This window comes from Lipotes vexillifer, unplaced genomic scaffold, assembly GCF_000442215.2.
Source record: "Lipotes vexillifer unplaced genomic scaffold, Lipotes_vexillifer_v1.1 scaffold1088, whole genome shotgun sequence".
NCBI classification, from domain to species: Eukaryota; Metazoa; Chordata; class Mammalia; order Artiodactyla; family Lipotidae; genus Lipotes; species Lipotes vexillifer.
In genome coordinates, this window is record NW_006779738.1 from 2,404,791 (window position 1) to 2,422,858 (window position 18,068).

The 18,068-nt window shown below is 37.8% G+C and overlaps 1 protein-coding gene across 2 annotated transcripts in view; it reads left to right on the top strand.

Annotated features, from left to right (window-relative positions):
* Positions 1-18,068, top strand: part of ARID4B (AT-rich interaction domain 4B) — a 128,571-nt gene that overhangs the window by 105,215 nt on the left and 5,288 nt on the right. For both annotated transcript variants that reach the window (XM_007452951.1, XM_007452950.1), the window contains 5 exons: positions 2,068-2,152; positions 4,987-5,185; positions 10,338-11,552; positions 14,924-15,037; positions 17,487-17,702. In XM_007452951.1, the coding sequence (XP_007453013.1) occupies positions 2,068-2,152; positions 4,987-5,185; positions 10,338-11,552; positions 14,924-15,037; positions 17,487-17,702 (1,829 nt within the window). The remainder of the gene's footprint in view (positions 1-2,067; positions 2,153-4,986; positions 5,186-10,337; positions 11,553-14,923; positions 15,038-17,486; positions 17,703-18,068) is intronic.

Sequence of the window (18,068 nt, forward strand, 5' to 3'; positions counted from 1 at the left end):
CACTGAAGTTCTTCTGATAACCAGTCCTCTTATATACCATCCTTAGTTTATGTTTGGGTGGAGGAGAAAATAGTTATCATATAGTATCTGTACTGTAGTGGAGCTTAGGCAGTGAGCATCAGCCTGTACCATGTGGAGTAACCACTATTTTATTTATGTATGTGTTCCTTATACCTTGTTCCTAAGAGAATTTAAGCAAAATACATTACCTCTGACCCGTAAAGAAATCTTTCTCTGTCACAGTGAACATTGTAACTATGGGGACAGTAAGTATTTTTTGCTTGTTTGATGTGTTTGGTGCTCCATCAGAGCTACAATATCTTGGTGATATTCTTGCATTGAAAGCCACTGTTTCACCCGAATTTGAAATATAATAATTCATGTCAAAAATCCAAGTGGAATTGAATAGTACTCTTACTGGTAGTCAAAATGTCTGGTATTACAAAATTAATTGTACAACAGGTAGTCTTTGGTTAAGAAAGGTAAAAAACTCTTATATTTTCGTTTAGCTTATGCTGATGTTATGTGTAACCATCATGAACTGTTTTTAGTTTATCTCATAAGGAGATAGAAAGCTTGTTTTGTTTTTTCTTAAAGTACATAGCATTGATTTCCATAACTATATTCAAGTAAGAGCAACTTCTAGAAGTTCACATTCAAATTTGTAGAGGGCAGATATATTTTCTGTTCATTCTTCACCTTCACTCTAATTTTGGAAGGAACTAAATTGCTTTCTTGTCAAGCATCATGCAATTTTGTGTATTAATGGGAAAATTAAAATTACTATAAATGTACAGGTAGGTGCTAGTGTGCCAGTATATATACCAGAGGAGTGTGTTTAGCAGAAGAATAATATTTGACTTAAACTGTTTCAAAGCACTTATCATATATTTGATCCTCAAAGAGCCATATGTGATATGCAGTCTTATTTTTTATTTTATCTTTTTAATGTGGTCCTTATACAGAACGAACTAAGTCTGAGGTTGAGAACGTCTTGACCAGGGCCACATAACTAGTCAGCAAGGATATGTAAAGACTTTTCTAGAACTTATTCCATTCTTTCCTCGTCCTCTCCAGTTACCACTGTGGCCCTCAGCAGCTTCTAGCAGACACTGCCATAACCATAGTGGGGCTGAGCCCTCAGCTTTGCCGCAGCCCGTGGTTTGCACCAGCAGTATAGCTCTGCCTGGGACTTGTTACAGATACAACTGTATCTAGAGCAAGAATGTAATTTATTAGTAAGCTAATGACCCAGGTCATTTGCTTCCTGACTTAAGGTCTTTATTACTTCACTTAATACCTCTGGTAATGAGGACATTTTAATTTAAAAGCTCATTTTCAGTTGTTCATTTTCTTGAGTTAAAAATGTCAGTGAGTTTTCCCATTTTCCAGAATAAATGTAGATAACTTTCAAACATAAAAAGAGGTTAATTTGTTTTAAATGTTTCTTCTTTCTGGCTGAGTTTTTACAAAAATAAACTGTCTTTTTTCCCCCTTTAAACAAATAGATTTATTGCGGTCAGTAGTGACTTGCACCCTGTAAAATCATGCAGACTGCCAGCACTGAGTGGAGAGGCCATCACGACTGTTGGCCCTCAGCTGCCTGCACACGTAGGAAGTGTCTCAGCACTGGAGGCTTGGCAGAGCTGTGCTTCCCCTTATAGCTTCCTGACACGGTTAGGAAAAATGGGCTACTTGCTGCTTACGAACACAACAAAGTATACAGAAAAGTATAGGAAATACTGGGATTTCTCTTCATAGCTGTTGCACGGACTTGGTTTCTCATTGGGGCAGCGGAGCAAGGAGTGCGCTAGTCCAGGAGTCCAGAGACCTTGCTGAGTCTTAGCTCAGCCAGTAGCTGACATTGTGTCCTTGGATAGGTCACTTCATCTCTCTCTTTGAGCTGTGGTAACTTTATTTCTTGAACCAGGAAGTTGAACTAGATGGCCTCCAAGGCCCTTTCCAGTTCTGAAATGTTCTGATTCTATTTACAAGTTTCTCTTTGATACGGCATGGTTCCTTCTGTGGTATGTGTTTTATATTTATGTTAATTTCCTTCAATTTTAGATATGATGAATGGATTAAAGCAGATAAAATAGTACGACCTGCTGATAAAAATGTGCCAAAGATAAAACATCGCAAGAAAATAAAGGTAAGTGCTTATTTTGCTGTATTATAGCTCTTAATTAAGGAACTTTGCCTCCAAAATGAGTATTAAGTGTGTGTGCATTAGTGTTAGTAGAGTGGAAATACTCTCTTGAAATAGCAAATTTATCAAATGCTAGATTTGCGTACAATTAAGATTGTCAGCTTATGGAAAGGCATTTTGAAAACAGTACTAAATGATCTTTGAGGCTTTTTCAGTTCCAACATTGTATAAATCCACTCAGCCAGATTTCACTTACCCATTTCAACTGTTTCCTACACCTCTAGTCTCCAACTAGGAGTCATTAAGTATTGTGGCTGGGAGCCCTGGGGTTACTGTAATAGCTGTAAGCCGTTAGAGGAAGAGCAGGCGGTGTCTGAAGGCAGAGGAGAGCCTATCTGAAGCTCTTCTTTTTTCTTCGTCTTTCTCTGACCATATAGGTAGTGCCTTAGAATGTGTTCACAAGACACTATTAGGCAAACTCTACATAGATACCGTGGGGAATCTATTAATGAGCTTGTATGGAAATTAAGGTTACTTTTATGTATGATAGAATTACGCTTATTCATTCTAAGACTGAATCTTTCTAATGTTTTATTAGAAAGTAGAACAATTAACTAGGTTTTAGAATATTTTAAAATCTTTTTAATGGCTCTTTAATACTTTGAATGGTATATATAGTTGAAGTGTTTAATAGTTCTCCTGAAATTCAGTTTTCATATTGAAAGTGAGGAGCTATTTACTTTCTGGCTAAATGATACCCTAGTGGCCCTAAATACTGAAAAGTTTCCCCTAGAGTGATTATTCTTTTCTCACTGTGAAATTGGGTCCATATTTTTAAAGTTTTGGTATAACAACTCAGTAGCTACAACTCAGGACACTCTTGGTCTTTATTGGAAGTCATGCTACATTTAGCATCGCTCTAAGCTACTAGAAGAGCTGTGTGTGTGTGGCACTAAAAAGCCAGTTTCCTTACACAGAGCAAGTTTTAGAAGTAGTATTCTCAGGTAGAAGATAGGGTAGGGGTAGGAGAATCAATGTTAGAATATTACACTTGGGGATTTTTTTCTAAATATTTATTTAATTCTCAATTTAGTTCTCGGCCCCTTCCAGGCATTTAAAATTCTAGGTTATAAGGGAAGAGGCATGTGAATTTTGAAAAAGCTTCCTAGAAAATATTTAATATTGTATACCCATCACTCGATCTCATCTGACTGTGAGAACCACTATTTCAAGGCTGTCCTCTGATAGGCGTTAAAAGCCATATTTGAAATTTGCGTGGGGTAGACTATTTTTGCCTTCATAATGCATGGTATATTATGATCTCTGGTATAAAGTGATGAAAAGGCTGGCAAGAATAGGAAAATGAGAAGAGCACTAATCATTGAGAGCTTTTGGTAGTCTACCTACACATAAGCCGCCTCAGTGCATCCAGAGAATTCAGCCCACGTGCTCTAAGTCAGTGGATCTCACACTTGAACATGTGTTACAGTCACCTGAAGGACTTGTTGAAACTCAGATTGGCCCCATCCCCAGCGTTTCTGATTCACTAGATCTGAGTCTGGTTCGAGGAGTTTTCACTTCTAACAAATTCCCAGAAGATGCTAATGTCGCTGGGCCAGAGTCCACACTTAGAGAACCACTACCCTAAACAGAATAACTTCTCCTCTAGTATCCAGAATGATACTAATTATGTACCATCTTTGGGAGAATTGTGAAAATAGCCACTCATGTTCTACATTCTCACTATATAACAGGACTTGAGAATTGTTTACTTCTACGTAGTGCTCTACATTATCATTTAGAAGCTTGTCTAAATTATTTTTCCTATAAATTTTTTTTGTAATTAATTAACTAATTAATTTACCTTTGGCTGCATTGGGTCTTCGTTGCTGAGCGCGGGCTTTCTCTAGTTGCCGTGAGCGGGGGCTACTCTTCGTTGTGGTGCGCGGGCTTCTCATTGCGGTGGCTTCTCTTGTTGCGGAGCACGGGCTCTAGGCACACGGGCTTCAGTAGTTGTGGCACCTGGGCTCAGTAGTTGTGGCTTGCAGGCTCTAGAGCGCAGGCTCAGTAGTTGTGGCACACGGGTTTAGTTGCCCCATGGCATGTGGGATCTTCCCGGACCAGGGCTCAAACCCGTGTCCCCTGCATTGGCAGGCGGGTTCTTAACCACTGTGCTACCAGGGAAGTCCTATAAATAATTTTTAAAACAAATTTAAAAAATAGTTTCCAAGAAATATATTAACCTCTGCTCATCTGTTAGTAAATAGAGAATTTCAAAAAATTTCTCAGTTTTTCCTGAAACATTATCAGTCATACAGGAGGGTTGCCCCACTGACTTGACTTTATAGCAACTCATTTGTTTGTTACTCCCAGCTGTCAACTGAATGAAGATATTTGAAGTTGTGTCATTCCCAACTCTCATTTTATATTGAGAATCTTACAGGTTTTAGAACTATCAGCTTGAAATTATGTTTTTTTTTTTTTAGTGAATATTTAATTTAAGACTATTGTGATTTAATTTTTACAGACTTTGTAACACCAATTATTAGCAGTAGGGAAGTTTGCTGGTCTTAATTGCCTATCTAATTGCTAATTTATTTCCACTATTAAAATATAAATATTAGACAAAAACTTATTTCTCATCCTGTAGTATTTGTTAAATAACTTTGAAAAAACATTTCTGACTGTTTTGTGGGACTGTTTGTATTCTGTCTTTGTATGTTTTTTAATAATAGTCTGTAACGTTGAGTTAAAAATGAGTTTTAACATTGTTACTAATAAATGCCTCATGATGTATTATGGCTAACATGGGATACCTTTTTTTTTTCTTAACCTAGAATAAATTAGACAAAGAAAAAGACAAAGATGAAAAGTATTCTCCTAAGAACTGTAAACTTCGGCGCTTGTCAAAACCACCATTTCAGACAAATCCATCTCCTGAAATGGTATCCAAATTGGATCTTACTGATGCCAAAAACTCTGATACAGCTCATATTAAATCCATAGAAATCACTTCTATCCTTAATGGACTTCAAGGTAAACATAACAGATATCCTGTTGCATACAAGTATTTGTTTTAATTTTTGTTTGTTTGTTTTAATTTTTATAAATCAAATTCTGTAAAGGTAATTCAGTGACATTATCAAATTCTCTGTTTTTAATTGAACCAGAATTTTGTTGACTCTTATTACTTGAAATAAAATCAGCCATTGATTGAGGCTTGGAAATATTTCTGTTATTAGTAGAGCTGAGGGCACCATTAGATTTTAGTTAAAATTTAATATTCAACCTCTGGTACTATTACTGTGTTCTTTTCAGGTACCATCCTTTCTGTAGCCATGTAAAACATAGTTTGTATTATGCAGTATCAGAGTATAAAATTATACTGAACTTTTTGTAAAGAATACCAAACTTTGCTTATCTTGATTATATTTATTATGATCTCTTTTATGATGTCCTTATTGCTTAATGTTTAAGGCAGAATGAAGTTTAACAAATAATAAGTGATGAGTACTGGAGGGGAAGATTTTTGTAAATCTGACTGGCAGGAAAGAGAGAATCTGATCTGTCAAATGAAGTAAAAGAATGTATCTCCATAAAACTACTTTACATTTCTTTAAAAAAACCCACAAACTTTACATTTCTTATAACTTAAGAGAGTTTGAATTTTTATTGATTTTGAATGTAATGGAAGTTGTTTTTCTCTCGTATTTCAGATGGATATTTATTATTTGTAAATATCTAAATATTCTAAAGTTCATTTTTCATAATTTTCTACATCAGAAATACAGAACACTATATGGAAATATATATATAATTTAAAGAATAATGATGCGAATATTGTATGTCTACCACAGTGGTGAACGAGTAGTATTTACTTAAAATAGTTATGTCTCCCTGAGAAGTAATTAATATTTTGACTTAATCATTCTTTTACTTTTCTTTAGAATTATATTAAACCTATATATATTCCTAAAGAGGATATTATTTAGTTTTCTGAAAACCGTGACGAGCGTAAACCTAGCTATGTAAAAAAGGCAGTATTTCCACTTAGATGAAGGCTCCCTGAGAATGTTATCTGAATAGCCTCTCTAGGTCATATTAAGCTTCTTTGTGAGTCTACAAAAGCCTCTGGAAGGGAATTCAGTGGGGCAAGGTAATGAGGCCGTTCTGGGAAACATCGGGGCTCCCCACAGGAATATCTGATGTAGTCTCAGAGGGTGACCAAAAGGAATATGTTCAGTGGGAGTAGGAAGGTTCTGTGCGTTTTCGGACTCCAGGCTTCCCAGACATACGCCTGGCTTTCAGGTGTAGGTCAAAACAAAATGTTTTTGCTGGGTAAAGTGACGTCATTATCTGATTCAGGTGATGGCACACAAGACATTGAGGGGAGAGCTGGAATTTCATCACCAAATGGTGGAAACAAGCTAAAATACATACAAAGAATCTAGTTGATGGCAGGAGGCATCTTGGGGATGATAGCCCTCCATATGACTTCCTTTGGAAGTACACTGCACCGTCTGCACTGGTTTCCTTCTACATCTGATGCACAGTTCTCTTCCTGGGAACTTTCTAGAGCTCTCTCTTCAAAGCGGTCCCTAGAATTTCTTTGTTTTCGATATCTGATGTGTTGTTTTAACCTTCTTTGGTATACTCATTGTGGTGGAGCACATTCTCTAGTAAATTTTAAGAACAAGTGAAAAAGAGGGAAGATACATTTTTAGAGACTGTCCATATCTGAAAATATCTTTATTCATGGTTTAGCGGGGTTGGACGTTTTTCCTTAATTATTTTACTGACATTGTTCCACTGTTTTTTTTGCTTAAGTGTTATTTCTGTGAAGTCCAGAGCTCTTCTAATTTCTGATTCTTTGTATGTGACTTGTTTTATTGCTTGTTTTTGCCTTTCCCTTTTTCTGGAATCTTGAATCTTTGTTTCTAATGTCCTGAAATTTCACAGGATTATACCTTGTGTGGATGTATTTTCATCCACTGTGGTGTGTACTTACTAAGTTGTTTCATTCTAGAAACTTGTGTCTTTCTGTTCTGGATAGTTTTCATGAATTATTTTGTTGATTTCCTCCTCTGCATTTCACTGTTCTCTCTCTCTCGCTCTCTCGCTCTCTCTCTGTCTCTCGACCTGCCATTATATTGCTATTGAACCTTCTGCAGTATACTCTAATATTCTTATCTTTTGGTGGGGATATATTACTTATTCTTTTGTCTTTTTCCTCTAATTTCTTAGAAATTTTCTCAACTTTATCTTTCAGTCCTTTTACTATTTAATTTACTGCTGTAATGCTTATTGACAGCTGTAATGTTTTTAATTTTCAAGAACTGTGTTTTCTGCATGCTTTATACAATTCTGTTCTTGTACAATATCTTACGTTTCTGATTTTATTCTTTTTTTTTTTTTACTGAAGTATAGTTGATTTACAATGTTGTGTTAGTTTCCGAGTACAACAGAGTGGTTCAGTTATACATATATATATATATATATATATATATATATATATATATATATATTATTATGGTTTATTACAGGATTTTGAATATAGTTCCCTGTGCTATACAGGACCTTGTTGTCTATTTTATATATAGTAGTTTGTATCTGCTAATCCCAAACTCCTAACTTATCCCTCCCCATCCCCTTTACCCTTTGGTAATCATAAGCTTATTTTCTATGTCTGTGAAATCTGTTTCTTTTTCATAAATAAATTTATTTGTGTAATATTTTAGATTCCACATATAAGTGATATCCTATGGTATCAATATCTGTCTTTCTCTTTCTGACTTACTTTGCTTAGTATGATAATCTCTAGGTCTCTCCATGTTGCTGCAAATGGCATTCTTTCATTCTTTTTTTTATGGCTGAGTAGCATTCCATTGTATATATGTACCGCATCTTCTTTACCCAGTCATCTGTCAGTGGACATTTAGGTTGCTTCCGTGTCTTGGCTGTTATAAATAGTGCTGCTATGAACATTGGGGTGCATGTATCTTTTCAAATTATAGTTTTCTCTGGATATATATTATCAGGAGTGGGACTGCTGGATCATATGGCAACTCTGTTTTTAGTCTTTTTAAGGAACCTCCATACTGTTTTCCATAGTGGTTGGACCAAGTTACAGACCCACTAACAGTGTAGGAGGGTTCCCTTTTCTCCAAACCCTCTCCAGCATTTGTTATTTGTAGACTTTTTAAATGATGGCCATTCTGACTGCTGTGAGGTGGTACCACATTGTAGTTTTGATTTGCATTTCTCTAATAATTAGTGAGGTTGAGCATTTTTTCATGTGCCTGTTGGCCATCTGTATGTCTTTTTTGGAGAAATGTCTGTTTAGGTCTTCTGCCCATTTTTCAGTAGGGTTTTTAAAAAATTTTTTTTATTGAGTTGTATGAGCTATTTTTATATTTTGGTAATTAAACCCTTGTCTGTTACACCATTTGCAGACATTTTCTCCCAGTCCATATGTTGTCTTTTCGTTTTGTTTGTGCTTTCCTTTGCTGTGCAAAAGCTTGTAAGTTTGCTTAGGTCCATTTGTTTATTTTTGCTTTTATTTCTGTTGCCTTGGAAGATGAACCTAAGAAAACACTGGTACAATTTATGTCAGAGAATGTTTTGCCTATGTTGTCTTCTAGGAGTTTTATGGTGTCATGTCTTATACTTAAGTCTTTAAGTCATTTTGAGTTTATTTTTGTGTATGGAGTGAGGGTGTGTTCTAACTTCATTGATTCACATGCGGCTGTCCAACTTCCCAACACCACTTGCATAGAAAGTGTGGCAGAAGGGAGTAGAGGTATTAATAAGAGAGAAGATCCTCACTGCTTATATGTATTAACGATCGGCATATTATTAAGAGATAACGATAGTAACTATCAGAGGAAATAGTTACAACATTTTGGAGGCTGGGGAGGGAAGAAAAGAGCTTTTGGTGTTTTATTATGAGTCTAAATTTGTTTTAACCATGTACATGTACTGCTTGAATACTTAAAAAAATTCAGTTATTTAGGAACACGTTGAAAAGATTAAATGTTTTTAACCATCTTAACTGTATCAATTATTTTTTACTTTTAACAAATTTAGCTAAAGAATATGCATGGACTTCTCAGTAGAGTGTAGTGTAGTTAAGATTCTAAATTCTGGAGTCAGACGACTTAGATTTAGACTTGATCTTGACTTATTTTAGCTCTTTGGGGTGGTTTACTTAGCCTCTCTAACTCCTAGTCTCCTAAACTATAAAATGGGGCTAATAACACGCTCATAGGGTTATGGTGAGATTGAATGAGATGATCTGTGCAGAGCATTTCAAGGTACCTGACATGTAACAGTTTCTCAATAAATGGTATGTTAAAATCATAATAAAAACTATTATTTTTTAATAGTTAATTGAATTTATTTACTAAAATGAACATTTAAGAAATAAATTCTGTAGATACGTTTATATAAAGTCTAAGTTACTTAATTGTGTTGTTCTTTAAAGCATCTACCGTGGAAATACATTGTTCACAAAATCTTTGAATGATCATCGCTACATTAAAAGTGAAGGGGGCTTCCCTGGTGGCGCAGTGCTTGAGAGTCCGCCTGCCGATGCAGGAGACGCGGGTTCGTGCCCCGTTTCGGGAGGATCCCGCATGCCGCGGAGCGGCTGGGCCCGTGAGCCATGGCCGCTGAGCCTGTGCGTCCGGAGCCTGTGCTCCGCAAATGGGAGACGCCACAACAGTGAGAGGCCCGCATAACGCAAGAAAAAAAAAAAAAAAAAAAAAATGAAGGCTACGCTTTTATAAGAATATAGACTTTGGAGTTAGAACAACCTTGGACTACATCCTAACTCCCCTATTTTGTGCTCATAAATTTGTAGAAAATTCTTTCTTTTTTATAATCAGCTTTACTGAGGTATAATTTACGAACAATGAAAGTCACGACTTTTATGTTTACAATTTGATGAGTTTTGGCAGAAGTATACAGTAGTGTCACTACCACTATAGTCATGATATGGAACATTTCCATCATTGGGTGAATGTCTTCACTTTCTGAAGCTCAGTTTCCTCACTTGTAAAACAAGGATAAAACCTAGCAACCTGGGGTAGTTATAAACATAGGAGCTAGTCCATGTTTATGTTAGCTGGCACAGAGAAGACATTGCTAGTGTTCTGACCATAGTCGTTGTTTTCTCTTTCTTTTCTAGCTTCTGAAAGTTCTGCTGATGACAGTGAGCAAGAGGATGAGACAGGTGTTCAAGACCTAGATAACAATGGCAAAGAAGAGTCTAAGGTTGATCATTTGACCCACACCAGAAATGATCTTATTTCAAAAGAGGAACAGAACAGTTCATCTTTGCTAGAAGAAAACAAAGCCCATGCAGATTTGGTAATAGCCAAATCCATGTCGAAATCTCCAGAAAGATTAAGAAAAGATACAGAAGGATTATCCGAAGATACTGATTATGAGGAAGAAGATGACGTCACAAAGAAGAGAAAGGATGTCAAGAAGGACGCCGCAGACAAATCTTCAAAGCCACCGGCAAAACGTGGTAAGAGAAGGTATTGCAATACCGAGGAGTGTTTAAAAACCGGATCACCTGGCAAAAAGGAAGAGAAGGCCAAGAGCAAAGAGCCCCTCTGCATAGAAAACAGTAGCCACAGCTCTTCAGATGAAGATGAAGAAGAAAACTCAAAAGCAAAGACGACGCCAACTAAGAAATACAACGGTTTGGAGGAGAAGAGAAAGTCTCTGCGGACAACTGGTTTCTATTCAGGATTTTCCGAAGTTGCCGAAAAAAGGATAAAACTTTCAAATACCTCTGATGAAAGACTTCAGAACAGCAGAGCTAAAGATCGAAAAGATGTCTGGTCAAGTATTCAGGGACAGTGGCCTAAAAAAACGCTGAAGGAGCTTTTCTCTGACTCTGACACTGAGGCTGCGGCCTCCCCGCCCCATCCTGCCCCAGAGGAGGGCCCGGTGGAGGGGTCCCTGCAGACCGTGGCCGAGGAGGAGAGCTGCCCCCCCGGCGCGGAGCTGGCCGCCCCGCCGCCGCCCAGTGCCAACGGCAAACCCACCGAGGAAACGCCAGCGGAGGCCAGTGACAAAAAATCGGAATTTCCCAGTAGTGGCAGTAACTCAGTGCTCAACACCCCTCCCACGACACCCGAGTCGCCTTCCTCAGTCACCGTGACGGAAGCCAGTCGGCAGCCGTCTTCTGTAACAGTATTGGAGCCGCTGGCCCCAAACCAAGAAGAAGTCCGCAGTATCAAGAGTGAGACTGATAGCACAATCGAAGTGGACAGTGTGGCCGGGGAGCTCCAGGACCTCCAGTCGGAAGGGAACAGCTCGCCCGCGGGCTTCGACGCCAGCGTGAGCTCCAGCAGCAGTAATCAGCCCGAAGCAGAGCATCCTGAGAAAGGTGAGGCGCGCAGGGCTCCGTTGCCTTACGGGTTGATAGTATCTCTTGTTACAAGTGTGAGGTGTTTCCATGGAGTACTTGTGTGAACGTGGCAGAAACGGACATTTGGAAGGTAATTTGTTGTAAGGAAGAGTGGAGTGTGTTTAAAAGCTTGAGAAGAACTGAATGTCCTCTGCTTCAGCCGCCCCTGCCGTTTCACAGTGGACCAGGCACGTGCTAGAAACTGCACCCAGGCCCAAATTCAGACCTGCTTGAAAACTCACGATGCACTGAGTGACTGTATGGCGTGAGCGGCTTAAATATATTTGTGTAACATTGTGTTTGCCCTTGCCGTGTGCAGTTTCTCACAAACATTTTGATTTACTGACAGACCCCTCCACCCTTAACCAAATACTGTATGTGGGAGGTTGGAGCAACCAGCTCTGCAGGCACTGCTTTCCTCAGACAGCCGTGTCAGACTGATTTTCAAGCCTTTGTAAAGGAATTTGATGCTTTCTTAGATGCAGAGCTTCCAAATTTGAAGGACCAGTGTCTCTGTTAATAACCTATAGTAATACTCTTGATTTTTCCGTGAAGTTGAAATTAGTACTCTCCGAAAGTATTAGTGCCTTTTTGATGGTGCTGTAGCTGTACTTCTGTCATCATTTTACTTATAAACCACTTCACTGAGGTGTCTTTAAATTAATATGCTCTAGGCTGGCACTTGGCTTTGAAACACACTTTTCCAGTATAAAGATACAGCACTAGGGTATGTATTTTATATAACATACCAGATTTTATTATGCTAACTTCAGGTTTTTAGCTAAACTTAAAAAAGAGATATGATCCAGACCAAACTAGTTAATTCCAAGTTTTCTCACACAAACCTTTTTTTTTCCCTTTTTCTACTTTCCTTGAGATATAATTGACATAACAGTATCACAAATCTTGACTTAAAACGTTTAAAGAAATTAAGTAAAAAATATAGTTGCGGGCTTCCCTGGTGGCGCAGTGGTTGAGAGTCTGCCTGCCGATGCAGGGGACACAGGTTTGTGCCCTGGTCCGCGAAGATCCCACATGCCGCGGAGCGGCTGGGCCCGTGAGCCATGGCCGCTGAGCCTGTGCGTCCAGAGCGTGTGCTCCACCACGGGAGAGGCCACAACAGTGAGAGGCCCGCGTACAGCAAAATGGCATAAAGAGGGATGCTCACCGGTATGTCATCTGACCATATGTGTCACACTACATAGGCAATTTGTGAGTGGTAAGTGCCCTATGAGTAGGACGTACAGAAAAAAAAAAAAAAATATATATATATATATATATATATATATATATATATATATATATGCTTGCAGTAATTTTTTTTTTTTTTGGTACATTCACACACACAGCTACTGTGATTATGTTTGTGTGCCATACTATCTCATGGAACTGAATTATCCAGGCATAAATAGAGTAATCCTCAAAATGCAAGAAGCATTTATCACAGATGATTAGAGAGGCTTTCAACTATTTCAATAATATGATAAACTTTTTTTTTCCTTATAAATTTATTTATTTTTGGGTCTTCTTTGTTGCTGCGCGTGGGCTTTCTCTAGTTGTGGCAAGCAGGGTCTACTTTTCCTTGCGGTGAGTGGGCTTCTCATTGCAGTGACTTCTCTTGTTACGGAGCACAGTCTCCAGGTGTGCCGGCTTCAGTAGTTGTGACACGCAGGCTTCTCTCTAGTTGTGGCACGCGGGCTCCAGAGTGCGCAGGCTCATTAGTTGCAACTCACGGGCTCTCTAGTTTGGCACGTGCGCTCCAGAGCGCATGGGCTCTTTAGCTGTGGTGCACCAGCTTAGGTGCCCCACGGCATGTGGGATCTCAGTTCCCTTACCAGGGATTGAACCCGCGTCCCCTGCATTGGAAGACGGATTCTTAACCACTGGACCGCCAGGGAAGTCCCAGAATTCACTTGATTTTAAAAGTAAAAATGTAAGGGACTTCCCTGGCGGTCCAGTGGTTAAGCCTCCGTGCTTCCACTGCAGGGGGCATGTGTTCGATCCCCAGTCAGGGAATTAAGATCCTGCATGCCTCCCGGCACGGCCATTTAAAAAAAAAAAAAAAAAGTGAAAACGTAAGTTTTACAATTTAGATTTAGGATTGCCTTCCAGTTTAGCCTACAGTAAGCTTTTTATTTCTTATAGCTGAAAGTTTCAGAAATAAACTCTTTGAGAGAAATCTGGCAATTGTTTTTAAGATTCTGTACTTTAATATAGATAATATCTAAATCACTTTCTTTATGTTTCATTTTGTTATGTTAAAAGAGCATTAGGAAAAGTTATCTATTAGATGTATCTATTAAAAAAAAAGAAAACTGAGAAGTTGCAAACAAAACATTTAATAGCCTGTTCCATTTTTTACCAATGAAGCCATGTCTTGTATATTCATGGTTGATTTTACCATTGTAACAGGACTAAGAAACATTTTTTTTTTAAACAAACATGGCATAATTCTATCATGGTATTATATTGTGTCATTATAGTATCTGACTTCGGAATGGAATAGAGATAAGACTTCATTAATCTCAGGAAAAAGATTACTGTATAGTCTGAGAAACAATGCATATAATTAGGAAGATATAGAAACACAGTAGATGCTGAGGATCAGATTAGTGGCTGAGAAACTATAGTTTGGAGTAGTGATTGATCATTGAAGGCTGGGCATCGGGGAAGGTAGGACTTGGGCTCGTCCTTGAAGAAAGGGAGACATTTATCATATTTTGGAATAACTTCCTGCCACGAAGATGAAACGTTTCTTAGAACTACTATGCTAGATTTGTAAATGGTATACGTGTTAACCATTGCCCTGGGAGCTAAGTTATTGTTGTTGTAAATTTATAATAAATTGTCTGTATGATAAATTTGTTATTATAATTGTGAATTACTACTAAAATTTATTCCATTAATATTATGTCATTAAAATTTTCATTAATATCATTATAATACATATAATTACTATTTTAACCTGTAATTAAATCTTAATTTTTTGGTTTTATTGAATTTTAACAAATTTCAGCTTTTATTTTCAGCATATACCTTTTTTTGAATTACTAGACTCATAAACTCCCAGTACTATATTGAGAACTATATTCAGTTTATATCTGATTTTTCTAAGAATGATGTGCATACTTTATCTGCTTTTTAAAATACTCTAATTATGTGTAATAATTCAGCTCATTAATGATGATTTATTTTAAAAATTGTAGTAATTTCTATGGCAAATTATAAATCTCATAAAAAACAGGTATAGTCTCAGAATTGGTCTATTCTTCTAGAATGTAGAATTAATTTATACCTGGGGCAAGCTTGATTTTATTTTGTGTTACTTAATAATTTCTTTCCCATCAAAGCCTGTACAGGTCAGAAAAGAGTGAAAGAAGCTCAGGGAGGAGGAAGTTCATCAAAAAAGCAGAAACGAAGCCATAAAGCAACAGTGGTAAACAACAAAAAGAAAGGCAAAGGCAGTAAGTGTGAAATCTCTAAATTTTTTAAATATAAAGATAATGGTGGATATGTCTTTTCCCCATTAAGAAAAGGGTATTCAGGATACGGGACAGTTAATATTTTGATTTCATCTCTAACCAACCGCCCCCTCCCCCACCAGTAAAATCACACAAAAGTCTTTTGATCCTAGGTAAATTCTAGGATTGAGCAATTTATTATTCAGCAGTGGTACTGATTGCTGATGAATGATCAGGTAATCTTTTAAAAAATAGTAGCCAATATAATATAAACATCAACATCTTCGTTAGTTTTATGTTCAACAGTTCTTTTGCCATTATATATATTACATATTATGAAATGCTTGAGTTATATATTATTTTTATTACAAGGAAATTGATTGCTTTGTAATTCTTCCAGGCAAAATCCGCCTGGAAGAGAACAATCAAGATAGCTTTAGAGCTGTAAATCCAGTAACTCCCGTGCACTACCTTTATCTTCGGTATCCAAAACTATGTATCTAAGAGCAGCTGTAAGAATACGCTAGTAAAGTATGTTGTAACTAATGACTTTAGCAATGATTCTGTTTATCAACCTACAGGAATATATATACTGTATTTCTCCTGAGAGCTGCACATTTTATCTCTCTTTTGTAGACAAAGTAAGAAGCAGAAAATATGTAAAGAATTTCTTTTCAGGTGTCCCACACTGACCTCCTGCTGCTCTTCCAGGAGACTCCTGCCACCTCCACTGCCTGACCTTTGCTATCGGCCGGCTTGGCTGCACTTCAGTGCAGAAAAGGGTTATGCGGCCAGTTCCCCGAGGTTCTGCTGAGCCCATATGACTTCCAGGCGGTGAATATGGCATCCTTTGGGGCCCCGGGCGGCTGTGTTCAGCAAGGCCATGAAAGCCAAGCTGAGGCAGACCACTGCATCAGAGTGGGCCCAAGCCTTGGGTGGCTTAGCTAGGAGTTGCCAGGGGTTCCAGAGCAGCAGTGGGGGGACTGGGAAGGGATTCTTTAAACGTATGTATAAAAGAGTGGTGGAGATTCTTTATTCCCAAAACACCACAGTGGGAGGAGTTGCTGTGTGTCTTTCCTATCTGGAACACTTTTCAGGCTTTTAGAGCTTAACTATACTTTTTTTTTGGTTAAGTGAAGAATCAGGAAATGAAAATCGATAAATTTGATGCCAAATTGATCATTTATTTGGAGTAACTGACAGGATATTCAGAGTGTTTTTTATTACACTCTGATGTGTGTATCTTCAAGACTTTTAAATGACATTCTCTAAGAGGGCTCATCTTCAGCAAGTCAATTAACATATTCATATAATTGAGAGATAATAGCAGTTGACCACATATTCTCCCATTTTAATTATTGGGCTTACATCTTGATAAATCAGAATGAGGAAACAGTTCTCTGAGAATAATTTAGTAAAGTGAATTAACTCTCATAGAATCTACAATAATGTTTTGTATCCAGAAAGAGGTAATTTATGGAAATACCAGTCCCATAACCTGTTCACATGTCAAGGTGTTAAGCATTTCCATTCTAGTCCTGAGGCTTTAATCAGCAACGGCAGATGTAACATAATTATTCCATAGACTTCTGCATTTATTTATTTATTATTATTATTTTTTTTATTTTTATTTTTTGCGGTATGCGGGCCTCTCACTGTCGTGGCCTCTCCCGCTGCGGAGCACAGGCTCCGGACGCGCAGGCTCAGCGGCCATGGCTCACGGGGCCCAGCCACTCCACGGCATGTGGGATCTTCCCGGACCGGGGCACGAACCCGCGTCCCCTGCATTGGCAGGCGGACTCTCAACCACTGCGCCACCAGGGAAGCCCTGTATTTTTTAATAAATTACTGAATATATTTACCAGGGTAAAACTGATGGTTTATTTTAGTCAACAAGCTATGATGTAGGAGTTTCTTAAGGAATCATTGTATGTAACAAAGTTTAGAGTTTATTCCCAAAGAATTCTTTATTAAATATGATGATTGTGCATCACTGTTTGTGGCCAGAGGAGTAGGAAAGTGTGACATGTACACAACCTGTACACTGTTTAAATTATGAAAGTTAAGAGGTTTCCATTATGAGTCATTTTAAAAGATGCTGTATTCTACTTTATATATATTAACGTAATAGAGTTAAAAGCCATTTAAATAATTACTGTATATTTGATAGTCTACCAGGTGTAATGAAAGATTAGTTTGAGTGTTTTTTAAAAATATGTTATTGACAATTCAGGTAAGAAGAGTTTTTGGTTTTGTTTTCCTTAACTGAGATACTGCTGTGTTTATACTTAATGATTTTCCAGGTTTTTAGGCAGGGTCTGTAAAGCAAGTTGTTTACTGTAGTAATAAATTCAAATGGTTAACTTTAAATTGTCCACTAAAATCTGTGACAGATTCTTTCTTACTTTTCTATTTACTAACACTTTTCTTCTTCTTCTTTTTTTTTTTTCAGCAAATAGTAGTGATAGTGAAGAGCTTTCTGCTGGTGAAAGTGTAACTAAGGCTCAGCCCGTCAAATCTGTTTCCAGTGGAATGAAGGCTCATGGTACCAAATCTCCTGCTAGGACGCAGTCTCCAGGAAAATGTGGAAAGAATGGTGATAAGGATCCTGACCTCAAGGAACCTAGTAATCGATTACCCAAAGTTTACAAATGGAGTTTTCAGATGTGTAAGTGACATACATTAAATCAGCAGTTAAGCAGCAGAAACTGCATCCTAGTAATTCTTGATGCCAGTAATTCTGGAAAAGTAGCTGTAACCAGACTGAGAGACATAATAACCATTCACTGCAGTGTAGCTTATTTGGATCTTGATTTGAACAGAAAATTGCTGAAAGATAACTTGTAAGGCATTTGAGGCACACGTCAGTGTTGATGAGGTATTTCTGCTGTGTCAGCAGTTTGCTGTAAAAGCCTGGTGTTGAGGTGGGGAGTGGATGGAGGCATAAGTGAGGCAAAGTCTGCCGTGAATCACTGGTCACTGCAGCTGCGTGACGGGCGTGAAAAAGAGACTACTGCAGTTTCTCACACAGGGA